Raw genomic sequence first — 19,781 nt, 5'->3', positions numbered from 1 at the left:
TGGGGAAGTCTGCCTTTTTTTATTAACTAAAATTTTGTATTTCTTTTGTAAGATGGGTAGAGCCCATTGTACCATATGTTACCTGTTACGGCATCTAAAGAACTTTTATCCAGTTGGCTGGAACAGCAGGGTATAATTTCTGGATTTTGTATTTCATCTAGCTATTTTTGACCAAAAAAAGGAGTAATAAAACATCTCTTGTTTTGTCGGACTGTTCCCATGGTGCCTGTCAGGCACAGAGGGGAAAGTGTTTCCAAAAAGAGCACTTAGAAAAAACAATCAGTCCTTCTTATGGAATACAGTGCTGTTGCCTGTGAGAGGTAGAATTGTTCTTTAAAACCAGGACAAAGCAAAAAAGGGATTAAGGTCTTCATTCATGTGCTGTACTCTTGATTCTGAAGGTGCAAAGAGAGACGTGGTAAGAGAATTGCATCTTTGTTTCAACTGTATTATTTTATACACAATAATTACTGGAAAAAGTGGTTGACACTGAACTTTGTGTTGGTCCATTTGAGCATCCCATGTCACAACTTAGCTTGTGAAATATTTGAGGAGATTAGTAAAAAGCTGGTGTGTCTGTGTAAGAAAGGCAGGTTATTCTGTGTAATATCTAACTCTTGTTTCCAAAGAGGGCTCCTTTCCTATAAAATGGTCTCTGTCAGAGGCCCTGAGCAGCTCATGCCTGGGCTGTTGTAGAGAATTAGTAGGATTTTAGTATTTTACCTGGTATTTATGAGTACTTAATCTCTCTGAAACCTTTTAGTTCTCTGTCAAGTTTAGTCAAAACTGAAATTTGCACGGAAAATGGGGAAGGAAACCGAGGAATGCGAATACGGTGGGACTGCACAGCTTAGGGCCATGGCTACAGCACCGTTTCTGGAGCTGAGTATCCTGTCCCCTGCAAAAACTAATGAAACAGCTGTCACATCTCATCAGTTCCTGGCTGTCCCAGGGGCTTCAGCCACACTTCATTCACACTGTGTGTCATGTGTGGAAAACAAGAGTGACTGATCTCCTGAGGAGTGACACATTTCAACCTTCCCTGAATTTGGGGACTATCCAGGATGTGTGCATGGAAACTTAGGGTTGGTGATAAATGAGAAGCCAGGCTGGCAGACTATTTCTGGCCTTAAAGTGCACGATGTCAACTTCCATCGTTTCGTTACAAAGCTCAGGAAGTGTTTTCACCTCTAGTCCCAGTGCTGTGAATGTATCAATGCCATACTTTTCATTTCCACGGCTCTGCAGCTTTCGGAATATACTAAATTTTGCAAAACATTAGGAAATTTAATAGTAATGAAGCTACAGCTGATGTACTTCAAAGCCAGAAGGAAAAGCCACTTGTTTTTTGTTGTTATTCTCTGGCTCAACCAGCTTCTTCTCAGATCCATTCAGTTTGCTCTGCATCCTGTGCACTGAGCAGAACCTCGATTTCCTCTGGTCTGTAATTAGATAAAGGACAGACAGGTCAGTCTAGACTAGAACTTTGCAGTCTGAGCTATCAAACCTGTAATGCAAAGTGGCCAGATTTGTTTAAATATTGCTTGTTCCTGGCTTTATTGTTTAACATATGAGACTTGGGTTAAATTACCAAGAATTTAACCTAAGAAGCTCATTTGCAATTCAAGGGAACAAATTAACATCTTAAGACATGCTGTAGGGCCTGGAAGGGAATTTGTGCGGTCTTTGTAACTTAGAAGGCTGACAAAGATTGGCCTTGATAGTGGAAGGAGATGGGTAGAAATGTCTGAGTTAGTGAGCTCTCTTCTTCAAATACTTGTTGGGCATAGGGTGTTTTTTAGGGGTTTTAGGGTTGTTTTGTCCTTCTCCCCCATTTTCTTTCTGCCTTTTCCTGAAGGAGATAGAGGTACATCGTGTATTTTATTCTGGAAGGGAGTGTAGTTTTAAATGTATGTGAAGCCTGCAGCCACTTCTTAGATGCTTCATGCAAGCATGGTAATTCCATCATGATGTTTGAAGAAGGCCTGTTTTGGAAGAAATGAATTAAATGTGTGTCTTGGGGTGATGTCCAAACCGGCACAATATGCTTGAGAGGGAGGTGGGAAGGAAAACAGAGTCGGATACACTGCATTAGAAGAATATCTTTGTGCATTAAAAATCTATTCATGAGAGAAGTTTGTGGCTAATTTATTTATGATAGCTTAAACCCAAGTTCTGCAAAACTATTGCTTAGTACTTGCAACAGGACTTTGCTAAATGCTTAAGTTTTTTCGTTTGGGCTTCAAGTTTATTTTGGTCTGTCCTGTGCTCTGTGTCTGTGCACAAGAGGTGGCTTAAATCCAAGCCTAGAGTAAGATCAACATAGTTTTAAAACATGAGGCAGAATATGAAAATAAAATCACTGCTAGTACTTGTAAAATTAGACAAAAGAATTTGCTGTCATGGCTAGAGGAGTCAGTAACCTTCCCTGGCACCATGGGGGGAGAAATTTAGAAAAACCAGATCTAAACTATACCTGAGACATTGTTGAATTTTTGGTGTGCTGATGTGTCAACTTAAAATTAAATGGCTAAACTTTCTCTGGCTGGGGCCAAGCTCTCTCTGCCTGCTGGTGCTGCTCTGTGGGTGGCAACACGGCAAAGACCTGACAATGGCCTTTTGTTTTCCCAGTTCCTCATTGTTCCTGCCATCGTGGGCAGTGCCCTCCTCCACCGGCTCTCCGATGACCGCTGGGAGAAGATAACAGCATGGATGTATGGGGTGGGGCTCTGTGCCCTCTTCATCGTCTCCACCGTGTTCCACATCGTTTCCTGGAAAAAGAGTCACTTAAGGTAGCAGTAGAAAATGCTTCACTTTCTTGTGATGTTTCCCCATTGTGTTTCTCAGTCAAAACCAATTTTACAGGAGGTTGGAGTGGTACTTTCTACTGAATCACCCTTGATTTTTTTGGAAGTAATAGTGAGCCAAGCTCACGTACCAGTGAATTCGAAGTTCTGCTGTTTTGTAGGCCCTAGTGGCTCTTAATCCAAAAGCAGAAGGGGAAAAACATAATGTAAGTGGTTGATGGATAATAGCCCATTGCAGAAATGAAGACACTCTCTGGGACTATGGCATGCTCAAATGCTTTGAGGAACACAGCTTTTGCCAAGAGAATACAGTGCCCAGCCAATGAGCAGGAAACCTCCTTGCGAGCAAATAGCAAAACTGTCGTGATTTATTTTTTATTTTATATTTTTGGTCCCATGTAAGACCCTTAAATAAATTCTGGGCCACAAATTGGGTTTAGTCAGTGGTCGCTAAATCGTAACAGTGTCTGGATTAGGTAGAGTTGATGTGACAGGGATGCAAGGTAGGTGGAGAAGGGGAGAGAACTGGAGAAGTGTTCAGCTCTTATGTGTCTCAGGTCCTCCACATGGTTTTAAGAGGCATGGAGCTGATGATGTTTTCCCCAAAGTGATTCCAAAGCACATCAGGAAAATGAGGTGATGCAAAATTCTTTCCAAAATATGTCATGGTGACCTGTTCTGTCTCAATCTCCCTAGGACAATGGAGCATTGCTTTCACATGTGTGACAGAATGATGATCTACGTCTTCATTGCAGCATCCTATGCACCATGGTAAGAAATGGGAAGCACAGCTGCAGAATCAAAGCTTTTCCAAAGTAAACAATTTGTCATTGCAGTTTTCCAAAATCTGTAGATGCCTTCTTGGATGCAATTGACCACATTCTGTGTTGTGACAGACACTGCAATGTCATCGCCTGGGCCTTGCTGAACAGAAAGTGATGCTAGAAAACATCAGAAAGCAGTTTATTTACATTCCACATACCTCAGTTCATGCTTTCCACCCATCAATGCAAACACCTTCTGCTTCTCTGTGGCTAGAATGTCCCAGTGTTTGTTCCCCCATCATTCTGTAGTTTAGCCTCTGAGTAATTATTTGTTTTTATCAGTCCCTACTGCTTTTGTGTCAGTGTGGTCCGTTCACTCATCACTACTCTCTCTTGGAATCTTTGTGCCTCCAGGTTAAATCTCCGTGAGCTGGGACCTCTGGCGTCTCACATGCGATGGTTTATCTGGCTGATGGCTGCTGGAGGAACCCTTTATGTATTTCTCTACCATGAAAAGTAAGAATTATTCTTTGCATTTAACTTTAGACTGAAAATTATCCTCAGGGAACAAGACCAAACTTTCTTTGTTTTGGAGATGAGCTACCAAGGTTCTCATCGAGTAAGAAAGTTTAAGTTATCTCAGAGTTTTATTCTCACTGGTACTTATTGCAAATGAGGGCATCCAGGCAGTATTTAGAGAAGGTACTGCCTGCAACTCTACAATGCAGAAATCAACACAAGTTTTAATTTTGTCATAGAACACTGGTTACCTATCTGCATGAAAGGCTTTTTGACTAATGACCTCATACCAACACATAATTTAAAATACTCTTTTTTACTATTGAAGGAAATGTTCATCCTTTTGTACACCTCCTTAAATGACTCAAATTGTTCCTTTTTAGGTATAAGATCGTTGAACTCTTTTTCTATTTAGCGATGGGATTTTCTCCTGCTCTGGTAGTGACATCCATGGTAAGGAATGTGACTATTAACAGTGCAAACAAACAAAACGTGCCTTTTATAACCAGCTTCAATTCCAGTGCAACTCTTTCTTCTGCAGAGATGTTCATTTTAGTACACTGTAATTGTAAATGTTCTCTGCAGAACAACCAAATACAACCAGTTATAGTTTGGATTTATAGTTTACATTTCAGTGAAACGCTGCCTTGTTCTGTTCAATCTGGGCTGCATTGTGTAGATAAAGAGAGCTTGGGTTTCTTGGTGCATCTGAAAAGCATTCTACTCCAAACTTATTTATAGTTATACATTTTAAATAGTGTTGATTAACCCTCTCTGCTGCTAATATAAACCTGACACATTTTCAAGTTAATGCCTTAACTGGCTGTATCAAAGTCTTGCTGGGAGTTTCATGCAGCTGGGAGAAGCTGCATTAAACTCACACTTTCACAGAGTAACGTGGGGTTTTTTGTCTCTGTCTGCTCTGCTGATGAAGCAAACCATCAAACTTGTTTTAGTTCTTGAGTTATCCCAGTATAACTTCTCTAGTGCTATGGGGCCATAGTATATAAACACATTATTGTGCATTTCACAGTGAAATATAAATACACTGCATTTCTCACTGTCCCACCCAAGATATTCTGAGCTGTTGCAGCCAGCTCCCTTTGCTTGGGGGAGAAGAGCACTTTGTATTTTGTCCATAAATGCACTTTGCCCCCTTTACACCCTGCCCCTGACCTGTCCTTGTTCCCTGGCAGAGCAACACCGAAGGACTGCAGGAGGTGGCCTGGGGAGGTTTGATCTATTGCCTGGGCGTGGTGTTCTTCAAGAGTGACGGAGTGATCCCCTTTGCCCACGCCATCTGGCACGTCTTCGTGGCCACAGCAGCTGCTGTCCATTACTATGCCATTTGGAAGTACCTTTACAGAAGTCCTGCAGACATCATTCGTCACTTATGAGATTATGTATATCTCTATACATCTGTATCTATAGATATATAGATATATATAAAGAAGTAATCGGCACTTGGCCTCTGTAACAGTATTATTTGACTTAAGGAATTTGGGGGAATTGGAAAAATTGCACAGCAAAACTGCACTGACTTTGGTAGTTCTGTGAACACAATTACTGTGAACTGATGTTTGTGTCCTGCCATTGCTCATCACATGGCAAGTGCTGTAAATAACCAAGATACTGTACTGCAGTAACCAAGAGTCCATTCCACATTAGCAGAACTGGCTACCTGATGTTTACAAACAAATTTTGTATCCTAGTTTAATTTTACAATTTTTAACTACGTGAATTTTTCTAAATTAGGGATTCAAATGGTGAAGTCAGTGCAATAGTGGAAATGTAATTCTCTTGACCTGAAATTGGTTTCTATCACCTTTCCACGAGTCATTTCTTAAACATGAATCAGAGACAGCTAATCTACTTTTACCACCCATTATCTTGGTATAATGTGACTTTTATAGAAAATTTTTGTGTTTTTTGTAAACTTTAAAAGTACATTTATTGAAGACACACAACTGTCATCTATGCAGCTACTAATGTTGCAAAATCTTGCAAGAAATGGTTACATTCCACACCCGGTCCTGAGGAGAGAACATCGTACCTTTCCCAAAGGTTGTGTTGGAGGTGTAATTGTAATAACCACTTTTACAAACTAAAACCTGAATGTGATTCTGCTGAGTTCTAACATGGCAGCATTCTGCTCATTTGCAGTACCATGAACCAGACCTTAGGTTGGCTTTATTTGTGGTGAAGAGCTGTAAAAGGAATAGCTGAGGTGATTTTTCTCCTCCAGGTTTCCAGTTGTACCCGTGCTGCCCAGGGTGAGGGTTTGTGTGAGGAATACCCTCCATCCAAGCCAGGGTCACTCATTTCCCCAGACCATGTACACACATGTGACATTGAGGCTTGGGTTTCCAAAGGGACTTAAACTGACTGGTCCCACCAGCTTTTGGTGGGGTGGTTCTGCTAGGAAATCCTGGTGGGAGCAGCAGGCAAGCATTGCTGAGCACCTGGAGCTCAGGGTTCTTCACAAGCACAGCCTGGCAGGGTGCAGAGCTTGGAGAACTTGACAGTTCATCCTGGGACTTCACACAGAGTCCAACTGGTCTGTGTTGCTGTCTGTCTGTACAGGAAATCCAGCTGTGGTAGCAAGTCATGAGTGTAGAACATGTACTTTAATGACCAGTGTAGAAGAGTCATTGTAATCCTGTCTGTCCAATAATTGTATCCTGTCCCACTATGTAATGAATGTCTTATATTAAGATTGACTTTATCCTTTTTCTAATTTACTCAGTTTTTCATGTCAGTATTTAAGAACAAAACCAAAATGCGTTGCCTTTTTCAGATTTTGTTCTGGATATTGCCTGTCTACAAACAAAAAATAGCAGGATAGGGATGTTTTAAAGGTCCTGCTTCGCTCAGATTTGCCAGAGGGTTGCAAGTTTTAGAATATTTACATTTGTATAGGGAATTTACCAGAGGAAAAAACTTTAAATTCAAGACATTGAAGAATTGCTGTGTGGTGGTAGCAGGTGATCAGAGAAGTGGCAGCACCACAGCAAACTAATGAACTGCCACAAAAGAGAGCAAAGGGAACAGCTGGGCAGGTGATTCTGCTACCACAGTCTCGCACATGTGGATGCCTCAGTTTTTTAACGTGTCTATTTTAATATTTTCCACTTTTTGTGGGTCCATGTATTTTGTTGAAATGCAGTACTGTTAAAACCACTAAAATACCTTTAAAGGTTTTCTGTAGTCAAAAGTGAAACTATTGCTTGAATATATTTGCTTTAATTTTAAGTTAATTTTTCATGGCATTTGCTTTTTGGAGTGTTTGAAATGGTTTTTAAAAAATTTCAATTCGCCAAAAATATTTTGAATTACTGTATTCTAGTCAATATGATATTGAATGTACTAGACTAACAATAAACATTTGGTGCAATTTGGAAACTCTTGTATTCTTTGTGGTGTTTTTTTCCCCTCCATCACCTGGGCAGGGCCATCAGGGAGTGACACTGTGGCTACTCCTGACAAAAGGGAACCCGAGTTGAAGCTGAGAACCCTCATGCCTGCTCAGCCAATGCTTTAAAAATAGTAGGAAAGACTGCAATCCAAAACATTCCGTTGGGAAAAAATATATTTCTGTCTAAATTTTGGTCTGTTTAGAACTTGCTTTTCCCTTTTTGCTGTTCTGGATCAATTTTCTTATACTATTATATGTTGCGATTTTTTTTTTCAGCTTAGAACATTGAAAAATACATAATTTTGCTCCTATCACTACAGGAGTATCATTGCATAAAATATAGACAAGCTGAAATAAAAATGTGTTTGTCTGAAAAACAAGCATATCAATTAGTCTTTTCTTTTTTCCCTTCCATCTAATTACAGCTCTTGAGGCTGATTCCTCTCAGCAGTAAGGATAGTGCTTTTTCTAGTACTGTTTGCTGCAGTACAGAGATGGGATTTCATGGTCTTCCTGAGGCAAATGTTTTTAAAAGCACTTGCTTTTGTATTTTCTATGCCTCTAGGTTTTAGAAGTGCAACAAGTAGGCTGAGTCTAAATGAAACAGTGATAGCAAATATTTCAGTTTTACAGATGGAACTTTCCAGAAGATGTCTGGGATGCTGCAGGTAGTTTGAATATTGGATAGACTCTTAGGTCATGTTTTTATAACACAATATCCTGTGCATCAAAAAGTAATTCTATTAAACGAAGGGCTTCATTTAAGGATCTATCTTAGAGTGCTCTTGTTTGAATTGTATTTGTTTAAATTAAACAGTATTCATTTTTCTTCCTGTTACCAAAAAAAGGTCTAAAAGCAGGCTGCTGTTCCAATCCTATGCTCCACATTCCTCTTAATTATTTGTGATTATGGTAAGAAATTGTGTTGCCATCTCCCAGTTCTAGGTAAGGAAGTGGGAGGCTTGAGTGGCCTTGTGGGTCCCTTCCAACTCAGGATATTCTATAAAATGCACATTGTTGGGGCTGGAATGAGCAAGCTAAAGAGAAGATACTAAAATTTTTCATAGTTCTTTTTTTCTCGCTTAAGTACCCCTCCTGCTCAGAACATCTACACAATTCTTTACTTGGGTCTGGTGTGTTTAGCCACGAGATGTCCCTGAAGGCCAAGCCTATCATGGTCACATCATGTGCTTGACTGAATGTTTTCTCTGTGCTTTGCTATTTTTAAAAAGCGCAGGATGTTGGGCTCTGCTGCTGATTGCTTTCACCCATCAATAGGTGCCATAAGGTTAAAGCTAAAAATAGTTGACAAAAGAGTGATCGGGATGGCACAGCAGAGCTGGCTCCAGGGTGTGGGTGCTTTCTGCCTTCCTTTCTCAGCCTGTGCCTTGGACCACTGTGCTCCAACAGCCAGAGGCTGCTCCTCCATCCTGCTGTGTTTCAGTCATCATTTGTCTGAATAAAAACACCAACCACTGTCACAGGGAAGGGAATGGACATAAGATACCTGAGATGTTCTCTAGTGGCAATTTGGAAGTGTTGGGATGCCTTTAACTTGGCATTCCCAGCACTGCTCAAGCGGCATAAGCAGCAGTGCTGTGGTAACTGTCCCTGGGGCTGAACATCCCCAGGCTGCTCAGCCTCGGGGTTGGTGTGAGCTTTGCAGCCTGCCTGGAGAATTCAGCAGGGAGCACCTGTCCCAGGTGCCGGCTGAACACACAGACAAGTTCCACTCACCAGTCCAAACCCCAAGGGAAAGCAGGCCTCTCTTGATAAAGGAGTTTTCAGATTCCTGTTTGGGTAGTGTTTGGTGGATGGTGTTTTGTTATTGAGCTGGGGGTCTGTCACTGGATTGTTTCCACCCTAGGCATCCTCCTCCTGTCTGTGGTGAGCAGTGAGGGTGGCAGTGCTAGTTCCCTTGGCAGAACCAGGGTGCTTGCTCCTAAGGATAAGCTGAGGAACCAAAATACTGTTGCTAAAGGCTGGCAGAGAGGCCAGTTTTATAACAGAAGTTACATCATTGGCTAATGAAGCTCATGTGCTCTCAGAGGGATCTGTTCAGATGTCTCTGTTGCTTAGCAGCCCCAGCCCTGCTGGCATGGATTTGAGTGCCCAAATCCTTCAGGTGGCTTTGCAAATCTCCCTTAAATTTTCACAGAGAGGTGAAAAGCTGTTGGTAGAGACTGACTGAATGAGTGGCTTTAGCTCCAGCAGGCACCTCCTCACTGTCTGGTGGGTGCTGGTGGCTTCCAGGGATGGCGCAGAGGTGTGACCAGATGTGGCTCCTGTGACACAGCCAGCCAGCAACTGAGCCATTCTCCAACAGGACATTCAGAGCAGCCCACAGGATGTTTGGATGGAGAGCTGTAGTTATTCTGGATGTTGAAACACTGAAACCCAACCCAGACCACCTACTGAACATGGGGAACCTGTGGCACTTTTGGCTTCAGCCAGCAAGGATTTAGTAGCGAAGGATTGAACATTGTTGCTGTGGGAACTCAACTGCCTTCTGATCAAAACCCATGAACATGGGAAGCTCAGGATTGGTCTAGGAGGGGAATATGGATTTTATTTTTTTAATATATGTCTTAATATATGAATATATTTGAACGGAAATGGCTTTTGTCTTGAAGCTGATGGTGGTTCTGAGCAGCTTAATCAGCCTTCTGCTAAAACACTGAAAATAAAGATTGAAGGGACTGTGAGATATTTTTAGCCCCTCCTCTGCCTGCAGGCAGGATGGACTGCCTGTCAGTCCTGACAGAATTGTTCTAAAAAGCCTCTAATAATGGGGATTTCACAGTCCTCCCAGGCAGTTTATTTCAATATTTCACCTTCTGCCCTCTTGATTTTTATTTTTTTTCCTGCTGCCCAAGCACAGTTTTCTTTGCTGTACTTTAAGCCTGTTACTCCTTGTCCTGTCTGCAGCAGCTCAGATAAGAGCCCTTCCAGGCAGTTTTTCTGTAGCTGGAGACTGTCACTTCTTCCCTTGCTTTCTTCTCCCCCAGATTTAAACAAACTCAGTCCCGTCAATCTTGCTTCCCTTCCACCTTGACAGAGCCAGCAGGGTGTTCCAGACTCCAGACAGTTTTCCCAGCTGATGTTGTGACACAGGGACATGAGAAATTAGTGACAGTGCAGAAGAAAGGGAGAGGTGGAAGCAGGAGCTGTAATCCTGTGTTTCAGGAGAAGGACATCAAGCAAGAAAATTACCCCAAAACCAGCACACACAGCATTCCAGGAAGGCAGCTTTTCCTTCTTCTTAGAACTCTTTGTTCTGGTTATTGGTTTGTTTTATTGTTGATGCATGATTAGCTTTTTGGTTTTTTTGGATGATGGTGGGTTTTCTTGTTTGTTTGGTGGGTTTGAGATTTTTTTTTAACTAATTCTCTTTTTCTTTACTTTCTGGACTTTTAAAAATTACTATTATTTTTTAGTATTTTAATGCAATCTCCCACCTGTCTCCAGTGCTGCTTTTGCTTCACAGCAGCATCTTCAGGACAAGTCCCTTCTATCCCAGCTGGAATGTGCTGTGCACCTCACCAGACACACATTTGCTTCCCTCCAGCCCCAAAGCACTCCACAGACAGTAAAGAACCTCTCATTGTCCTGACCTGCTGGGGGACTTTTCCCCATTGAACCTTCTCCTCTCCAGCAGCATCCTTTGACTCAGCCCTGGGGGGCTTTGCCTTTGTGATTCCATTTTGCTGCTGATTCCTCCAGCCCCATCCAACAGGGCAGGGCAGGGGGGAAAGGGCAGGGGAAGGCCCGAGGGGCTGCAAAACTGGGGCAGGGAAATAGGTTCCTTCCCTTCGTGGACTCTCCTGCTCATGCCATGCTTCCTCCAGGGCCACTGGGACCTCGGTACTGGGCAGCCAGTTCATCTGCAAGGTGGGGCTGGGGCTCAGACTCAGCTGAGCAGGGGGCTGTGTCTTTTCCCAGGGGTGATATTTCTGTCTCGAGGCTGCAGAGGTGGAGACGGAAAAAAAATACGTTAGAGGAATTAGGTTGCTGGCCCAAAGTCCTGGTTACAATAAATCACGTCTGGCTGGTTTCATCCATCCCAGGTGAAACCTGGCTGTTGGCTGCTGTCTGCAGGTGGGGCTAATTCTCACATTTCAGTTAAAATTGGGTCTGCGAATGTGAAAAACGATTGAGCATCATTCTTTTAAGTCCCAGTATGTTTCACACTTCCAGACAGCAGCTGGAGCACCTTGGGCACCCCGGCACTTGCAGCCCCCCGATGTCTCACACGGGGCTGGGCAGAGCCGTGGCACGGGTGGGGTGGCACTGCCTTTGTCCCCTGACCACCGGTGACTTGGATCTTCACGGGGTCTCACCTGCAGCGGCTGCACCAAGGCAGAAGCACCCGAGGGAGGATAAAGGGGATATTAAAGAGGAAAAGCTGGCGGTGTTTCGGAGCAGATCCCAGCGCTCGGGAGCCACTCATGGCTCTTGCGTGACCTCTTGTGTCAGCTGGGAAAGGCTCTCGGCATTCCCACCACGCAGCTCTCCCACTTCCCCACCCACATTTGCATTTAGGGAATGATTACATGTTAAAAAAACCCCACCAAAACAATACGCTGCGGAAACGCACCGGTCATAGTCACAATGACAAATCCTATTTATTCCGCTTAAATGCAATATTAAGGATTCGTTTTTTCGTCGTCCAGACTTGGCCATGGGTACGGCTGTGTCTTTCTTTTGCTCCGGAATAATTTTTTTTTAAGCAGCTGGGCAAGAGTGATAGAGGATTTAAAGCATCTCAAAGATTCTTAAATTCTCACAGATTTCATGAAAATTGGGACTTGGGTAAAAGAAGTTAAAAAGGAGCAGCAAACCCAGCCCTAAGGCGACCTCGGATGCTCCAGAGCTGCCGGAGCCGGGGCTGTGTCCACCCAAGGAAACACCTCGGGACCGGACTTTTCCAGTCCTTTTTTATTATTATTTTTAAATCACGGATTTTCTGGGATCGTTTCATCCATGAATGACCCCAGGAATGTTAAATCCACCAAATTTATCCTGAAGTCAAAGCAGGTGGATTAATAGGGGAGCGCTAGGACCCCAAAGTGGCAAACGCCCTGTAAAGCTACTCCAAAATGTGCTCTTGGCTCCCATAAAGATGCGTTTGGGGTGTCTCCTGGCTTGCAGTGGAGAGAAGATGGTTTATTTTAAATAGTTACCTATTATAGTTATGCTACTAACTGCGCTATATTAATAAAGCTTCTTAAATAGTCTCTGCACATGTAAAGGTGTACTACTAAATACCTCATCATATGTGAAAATCCTGTCATACAGTGCATATAAAAAAGAAAACATCTCCAAATGCATGTTTTATGTATTATTGTTCTATACTTTATATATATATATAATAATCAAAAGGCTGCAAAAAGCACACCCAGAGGCAGTCAAGGAGGGTTTGTGTGTTTCTGCACTATAACGAATACATTTTGTACATAATAAATAACATAGATAGCAAATACAATCTTTGTAGCCATAAAATGTGTATACAAAAAGCTTTAAATCCACATTAATGAAGAAAATGCTGTTGAGTTGGCAGTGTGAAATGTAATTATTAAATGTCTCTAGTTGTGGGCATGTAAAGATAAATGTACAGAAACATCTAGACAGGGGTGATGTGTGTATTAGAAGAAACACATGTTGTGTCCCATATAACATTTTTTACTATTCATAATAATATAATATATTTTATATATTTTTGAAAAAAATACAAAAAATATAAATTTAGCCTTTAAAAATAAAATTAAAATATAATTTTTTAACCTTTAAACTACGTTGTTTTATACATGTGTCTCTGCATAAAAATACATCCATTTTTCTTAAACCTATTTTTCTATCCTGTGTACATGGAAACCTCTGCGAAAGAAATATGTGTGTGTACAGGGGCGGGGAGCACAAGAGCCACAGGGAGTATTTCTGGGTTATTAAACCACATTTTTGGTGCACAATATATACTACATATATTTATACTCAGATATTTACATGTGAGTGATGACAATTTTTAGATGCATCTTCATATAAAAATACTAGAAACCTTATTAATTCTGTTCCATATGCTATATGGAAATAAAATTATTAAATTTCTGTCTGACTAGACAGTGAGAGGGAGTGTGCACGTGTGTGTGCATGTACATACATGTGTCTGTGCATAATATAGAAAGTGTAGTAAAAACAGACCCTTATAGCAATAAAACACATAATTAGAAATATAAAAATATTAATCTAGATTATTAAATTCTGCTAAGTATGCTGTTTGAAAATATAATTGAATTTATATGTGTATACAACAGTATATGACACTACATATATATATACACATATCTATGTTTAGTGTATATATACATATATAGCTATATATATTTATATATATATATAAACCACACACACTCTCTCTCTGTGTATATATATATAAATATATACACACACAGTTTATAGACACCCAGAGCTATATAGGCACACAGGTGAGTGTGGAAATGTACTTATATATGGGTATATTAAGACAACTCTTGTGCATAATTCAGGGCATGTATCATAAAAGCACCTTTCTAACAATAAAATATTTTTCATGTGTTTTAAAAATGTTTATTCAAGTAGTAAATTCTGGCAGGCTATATGAAATACAGTTATTAAACCTGTAAATATATAAAACATATAGAGGGAGTGAGCTACAAGGATGTGTGTGCCCACACTGTGTTTGTGCATTACAGCAATCATAGTTTGTGCATAACATATATGGCAAAACCAGACCTTTATAACAATAAAATATATATGTATTTAAAAAAAAGAGATTTTAAAAAAGGTTTATTAATAAAATAAGTGCTGTTAAATATGCTCTATGAGAGCATAATTAGCCAAGGTATAGCTCTACGGATACACAGAGATGTATGTGCTTGTGCAGATGCACGTGTGTGTGGTTATTAGACCAAATACACTTTCTGTCTCATTAAAAACCTTTGTATTAATAAAGTTATTTATATATTTATAACAGTGTATAAAAATAGGAAGCTAAAAGCAATTATGATAAATATGGTATATGAAAATGCAATTTTAATTTATATATTTATATACACACATATCTTTAATATGTGTATTAAAATATATGAATTTATATTATAGCTATATATTTAAAACTAATGAAAGCATGCACACACACAGAAGGTTGAGTCAATGTGTTATTAAAACACATTTTGTGCGTAATATATACTATATATATTAAAATGCAGACTTTTATAGATACGTGGGCCTATGTATCATGCCCTGTACCCAGTGATGTATATAGGTACACATGTACACATTTAATAACTTGTATACAGGAAGAGTTAGTGCTGAGTTACAGTTTTTCTCTCCCAGGCTTATTCTTTAGATAAGCTATTTACACAAACTAGATACCTAAAAGCCTGTAGTATGCGTTATCTATCATGTGGTCTGTATAAAATATTAGCTATAATGGAGAGTAAAATTAATGAGTTATGTTGTATACTACAATAAAAAGTACTCCTTGATATGCAGCATTTTTATGAATTAACTGTATGAATTTACAGCAAATACATTATCATATCTCATGATATATAAAGTCTATAATATATATATGTAAATGATGCTTCCACTGTACCACTTTATTACTTACATATATATATTTTTAAAAAATAAAATATTTTTGTTAAAATAGTAAATAGCACTAATTATAGTATAATTTGAATTATTTAATCTCATGAAAATGCACATTTGCTGTGGTTATACCCAACCCTGGTGGCAGCTGGGAGGGTTGGGGGACATTTTCCCACCCCCCAAATTAGCTGGGATCCATCCCCTGGTGGGACAGACCAGAGGACGGGGGAGAAAAATTCCCTCCCAAAAGCCCCATGCCCTGATACACTAAAACAAGCACACAGCTGAGAGAAGAAAAATTTAAAAGTTTATTAAACATTAAGAATAACAGACAAAAAAAAAGATTTGGGCTGAACAGCATACAGGATGCAAACCATTTCTTGTCATACAGAGAATTTGATCTATTTGTTAAACTTGTATTTAATGCTGCCTTGTGGTGTTGCCAGAAATACGATGGTTGATCACATGTAAGTTTTAATATAATTCCTTTTTCTTCACATAAAAAAGTCAACAAAATAAAAATAAACTGCACATCTCTATTGTAAAATTACATGCAAAAATAATTTTAAAGCAATAATTGGGGGTATTACAAACCCACAGAGGCAAGATATTCAAATGGGAGGGGTCTGAGCCGATCCCATCCCTGGTGCTCGCTCCAGCCCCTTCCCTGCATTCTGAATTTCTTGCTTTTGTGGATTCAAGTCAGAACTTATTTCCACGGTGCTTGGTTTAGTGACTTCAGCACCACTCAAAACAGAAAAAGAAATACCCCCCTGCCTCCTCTGCCACGGGCTTTCCCATGGAGAGCCCCAAGGTGCTCAGATGCACAAATCCATCTCCAGTCTCACTGATTTGTAGAGGGCATTCTTTTGTAAAAAGAAAAAATCCACTTCTAAGTTTCAGCAAAAAACGAAAGAGAAGACAAGCATTTTACCAATGCTTATAGTGTAATAGAGGTCAGTGAATTATTTAGATAAGCTATTAATTATTCTGCAAATATATATTTCTCTATTTTTATAAAATTACAATTTTTTATACCTACAAGCTCCTTCATGAGCAACAAAGCCATCAGAGGTGTGATGAGCCCAGCTGAGCTGTCCTTGGGAACTGAAAATGAGCTGAACTTTCATTTATTTATTTTCACTGTTATTTCAGGGAGACAACCCGGATAGCAAACCTGGAGATTTTCCAAGTTTTAAGCCCACATATTTTCCCCTTTTTTTTCCTGTTGTTTTTTTCTTTCCAGGTGAGCTTTTCAGAGCAGCCAGAGTACCTAAGTCCCACAGTAAGCAGGGAGTGCCTAAGTCCCACAGGCTCCTCAGAAAGTCCTCACCCCAAAAGATACGCTGCAGCCTGTGGCATTCCCAGTCCCAGGATGGGACGAGGAGGCACCAGAGCAGCTCTGGGACTGCTGGACGAGGTAGAGCCTGGAAACCTCTGTGCTCCTCTGTGGCCATGCCTCAATAAACCTGGGATATCCAGTCTACAACCAGTTGCCACCCCTTCCCTGCCCCAAGAAACAGAAGAATTCTTTTTTTTTTTTCCAAGCTGCTGTTTGCATGTTACGTGAAGTTTTGTGGTCACAATCCACCCTAGCAGTGGCACCACTGACCTCCCTCTGCTCTTGGGTCACCCCAAAAACCCCCCTGGTGGGGGCGATTAGAGACTGCTGCAATTTGCTGCGCTGCTGTTAAAGGCGCGTCCAGAGCGGGCGAACGCTGCCACGGCTCCTCGCAGAGGGAAAACCAGGGGTGCTCCCAAGCGGCTGCAGCAGAGGCCCCGAGTGTGCCACACCCTCCTGTCTCCTCCAGTGCCTTCTGCTGACCTTTAGGGAATAACTCACTGCACTTTAAACCTTGCTGTAGCACATGGAAACTCGATTTGCTGAACAAATGATCCGCAGGCAAGTACTGCACGTTATGGAACACCAAAAAACCAGGTATGTTTGTGGAAAAATACTGGAGAAATGCCATCCATGCAGGGGTGTTTTTAATGCTGACCAAAATGCTGAGTTCTCTGCAGCCATCTCCTGAAGCATGAGTAATGATTTAATGGAATGAACAACCTTTTTATTTGAAAATAATGTCAGAACACTTATACAACTGTGAGCAAGACATGTAGCACCGTATTTTCCTCACATGTTACTAACTGTATGCAGTACACACAGCTGTGTACAGGATCTGAGCTGTTCATAAAAAAAAAAAAATCAGCTGGAAACAGATTCTAGCAGCAGCAGCAGATTGGAAATGACTATGAGTGGTTTTGTGTTATATATTATTTTTCTGCCATTACAAAATATTGTATTGTCCAATCAATAGTTGACTAAAATCCATGTTGTGCTTTGTCCCTGTTAACCAGTTTCTTTATGTGTTTTTGATGGAAAATAATAAAGTATCTCTTTTTCAGTAATATGGAACACCCTGGAAAACCATATTACTTCCATAAAAATTTAATTTAAAGCACAGAACATGCCAGTGTGCCAGGCTTAAAATATTAAGGATTTAAAAAAAGAGAAGAAAACAACAACCAGCAAACCCCTAATCATTTCCTTTCTATACAATAATGGAGAATATATATCTTTGCTATATATTTTAAACATGGAATAGCTTTTCCTTTTTGCTATATATATGTCTTTCAAAATACATTGTCAGTATTTGTACTTGAAAAATACTGTACAAAACGAACATACTATAATTATTCTGTATAAACTTTATACATTTTATAGTATCTATCCTTTTGGTCTAGAGTAAACACTTTGATTGATTGGATTAACCACAGTATATGACAACACCATCCCCTTCTGAAATACACCAGTGTCTCTTACATTCATTTTTCAGAAGTCCACTTTATATTAGAACATACATGTTCAAAAGCAGAGAGTTTAAAACAATAAAGTTCAGAACCATCAGTTCATGTCACACTCAAAACAACAATCACTAGGAAAAAATGGGCTTTGCAAACCAGTGACTTCTTCTAACTGAATAAAAGTGATTTTTTAAAACAGCAAGGTATAATCCACAGAAAATATATTACAAAACATGGGGAAAAACCAACTGAATTTACGTATTTATTCAACTTTTAATCACAAAATGGAGTAACTAACTGAAAACAGAAAAGCCCCTTTGATTTTGACATCAGATCTGATTAGACACTATTTAATTTTGTTCTCCTTTTCAACTAATGATCCTGCTCCTTACACATGCGCTCCCCCACGGCAGGGACACGGTCAGCATGCTCACGGGAACATGTCTGGGACTTTTTGGAACTCCTTGTTAAAGACATTGAGACTCCTTTTGGGTAGGGAACCATCCCACGTCCACTGGGAACATCCGGGCAGCATGCACGCAGGATTATTGCTTCAGGTACAGGCAGTGCAAGGTACACACTCTGTGCTCTACCAACAACTCCTACCTACCTACCTGGGGTCCGTGGAGAGAAAAGGAACCTTAGTAGCTACAGAGAAGCCATTATGGGATCTATCATGAGTATAGCTAAACTCAGTCTAACAGCACTTTTAAATCTGAAGACAATTATCACCAAAACTTAAAAATACAACGAAAGCGATCTATAAATTAATAGTTCTGCAGTGTAGTACTAAATTATTATTTGTGCACTTTATTAGCATGTTAACTTTTCTGATTAGACAGACTTAAAACCATAGCTTGTTACTCTCAAAAAAACCTGAAATCTACTTTTTTTTTTCTTTTTTCTTTTTTTTTTTTCCTTTTTTTTGTAATTTATGCTGGGATCTTTCCAAGTAAATCAGAAAGATGGAACTGATTACAAGAACATAAAACCCCTACTCTGAAGCAGCACTGAAGGAAAAAAAAAGATAATAAAAAGCTTACTATGGTGGTTCTCAACAGTCCAGGTAAAAATGTGGCACCCTTTGAAGAGGGCTGATAAAAATGGGAAGTGCTGAGATGCGCACGCACACCCACACCCACGCACATGCACACCCATGGACACAGACCTGGGCACACACGTGTGCACACACACACACACGCAGGGACACGTACACGCAAACACAAAGGAAAAAAACAACAAAAAAACCAACATTAAGTCAGTTTTGTTTCTGCTTCTGGTAAAGTGCTGAAGACAGAAAGGTTGGTTTGGGTGTGGTGCTATCAAACAGGAAACACATTGTCCATCTAGTCAAATGCCAACCCGCGACAAAGGAAAAAAAAGAAAAAAAAAAGAAGAAAAAAGAAAAAAACCCAAAACACCCCACTTCCCCCGCCTCGGATTTACAGGGGGCCGTGCCGAGCTTCGTACTTGGCCAGGACGTTCTTGCACTTGCCCAGCTCTTTCCGCAGGTCGGCCACCTCCTGGCGCAGGGCTGAGTTCTCCTTCTCCAGGAAGGAGGCACGGATGGCGATCTGGTTCTCCTTCAGCCGCCGCGCGTCCCGCGAGCGCTTCGCTGCCATGTTGTTCTTTCTGCGCCTGGCCCAATATTTGTCGTCCTGCTCGTGAGACACAGAGAGAGGTGAACAAAGGCGTTAGGTTTTGGTAAATCCAGAGCTGTGCACTGGGAGCTGCTCCCAGGAGCCGCCTCCAGACTGCGGGTGGCTCCAGTGTCACCCCATGGCACGGCGGCACTGGAGTTACAGCTTTGCATGGCACAATCCACCCTGGCAGCGCAGATGC

The 19,781-nt window shown here is 40.7% G+C and overlaps 2 protein-coding genes across 5 annotated transcripts in view; one reads left to right on the top strand and one right to left on the bottom strand.

The window, feature by feature from the left end:
• The window catches only part of MMD (monocyte to macrophage differentiation associated), a 41,935-nt gene extending 34,443 nt beyond the window's left edge, over positions 1–7,492 (top strand). For all 4 annotated transcript variants that reach the window (XM_019290737.3, XM_039562263.1, XM_039562264.1 and 1 more), the window contains 5 exons: positions 2,632–2,792; positions 3,504–3,578; positions 3,986–4,087; positions 4,474–4,543; positions 5,287–7,492. In XM_019290737.3, the coding sequence (XP_019146282.1) occupies positions 2,632–2,792; positions 3,504–3,578; positions 3,986–4,087; positions 4,474–4,543; positions 5,287–5,487 (609 nt within the window). In that variant the 3' untranslated portion in view covers positions 5,488–7,492. The remainder of the gene's footprint in view (positions 1–2,631; positions 2,793–3,503; positions 3,579–3,985; positions 4,088–4,473; positions 4,544–5,286) is intronic.
• A 7,927-nt stretch (positions 7,493–15,419) lies between these two features.
• The window catches only part of HLF (HLF transcription factor, PAR bZIP family member), a 36,546-nt gene continuing 32,184 nt past the window's right edge, over positions 15,420–19,781 (bottom strand). Inside the window, exon 4 of the mRNA XM_039562182.1 lies at positions 15,420–19,597. Coding sequence (XP_039418116.1) covers positions 19,382–19,597 — 216 coding nt within the window. The 3' untranslated portion in view covers positions 15,420–19,381. The remainder of the gene's footprint in view (positions 19,598–19,781) is intronic.

This window comes from Corvus cornix, chromosome 18 (assembly GCF_000738735.6).
Source record: "Corvus cornix cornix isolate S_Up_H32 chromosome 18, ASM73873v5, whole genome shotgun sequence".
Lineage (NCBI taxonomy): Eukaryota > Metazoa > Chordata > Aves > Passeriformes > Corvidae > Corvus > Corvus cornix.
This window is presented reverse-complemented; position numbering and strand designations above follow the sequence as displayed.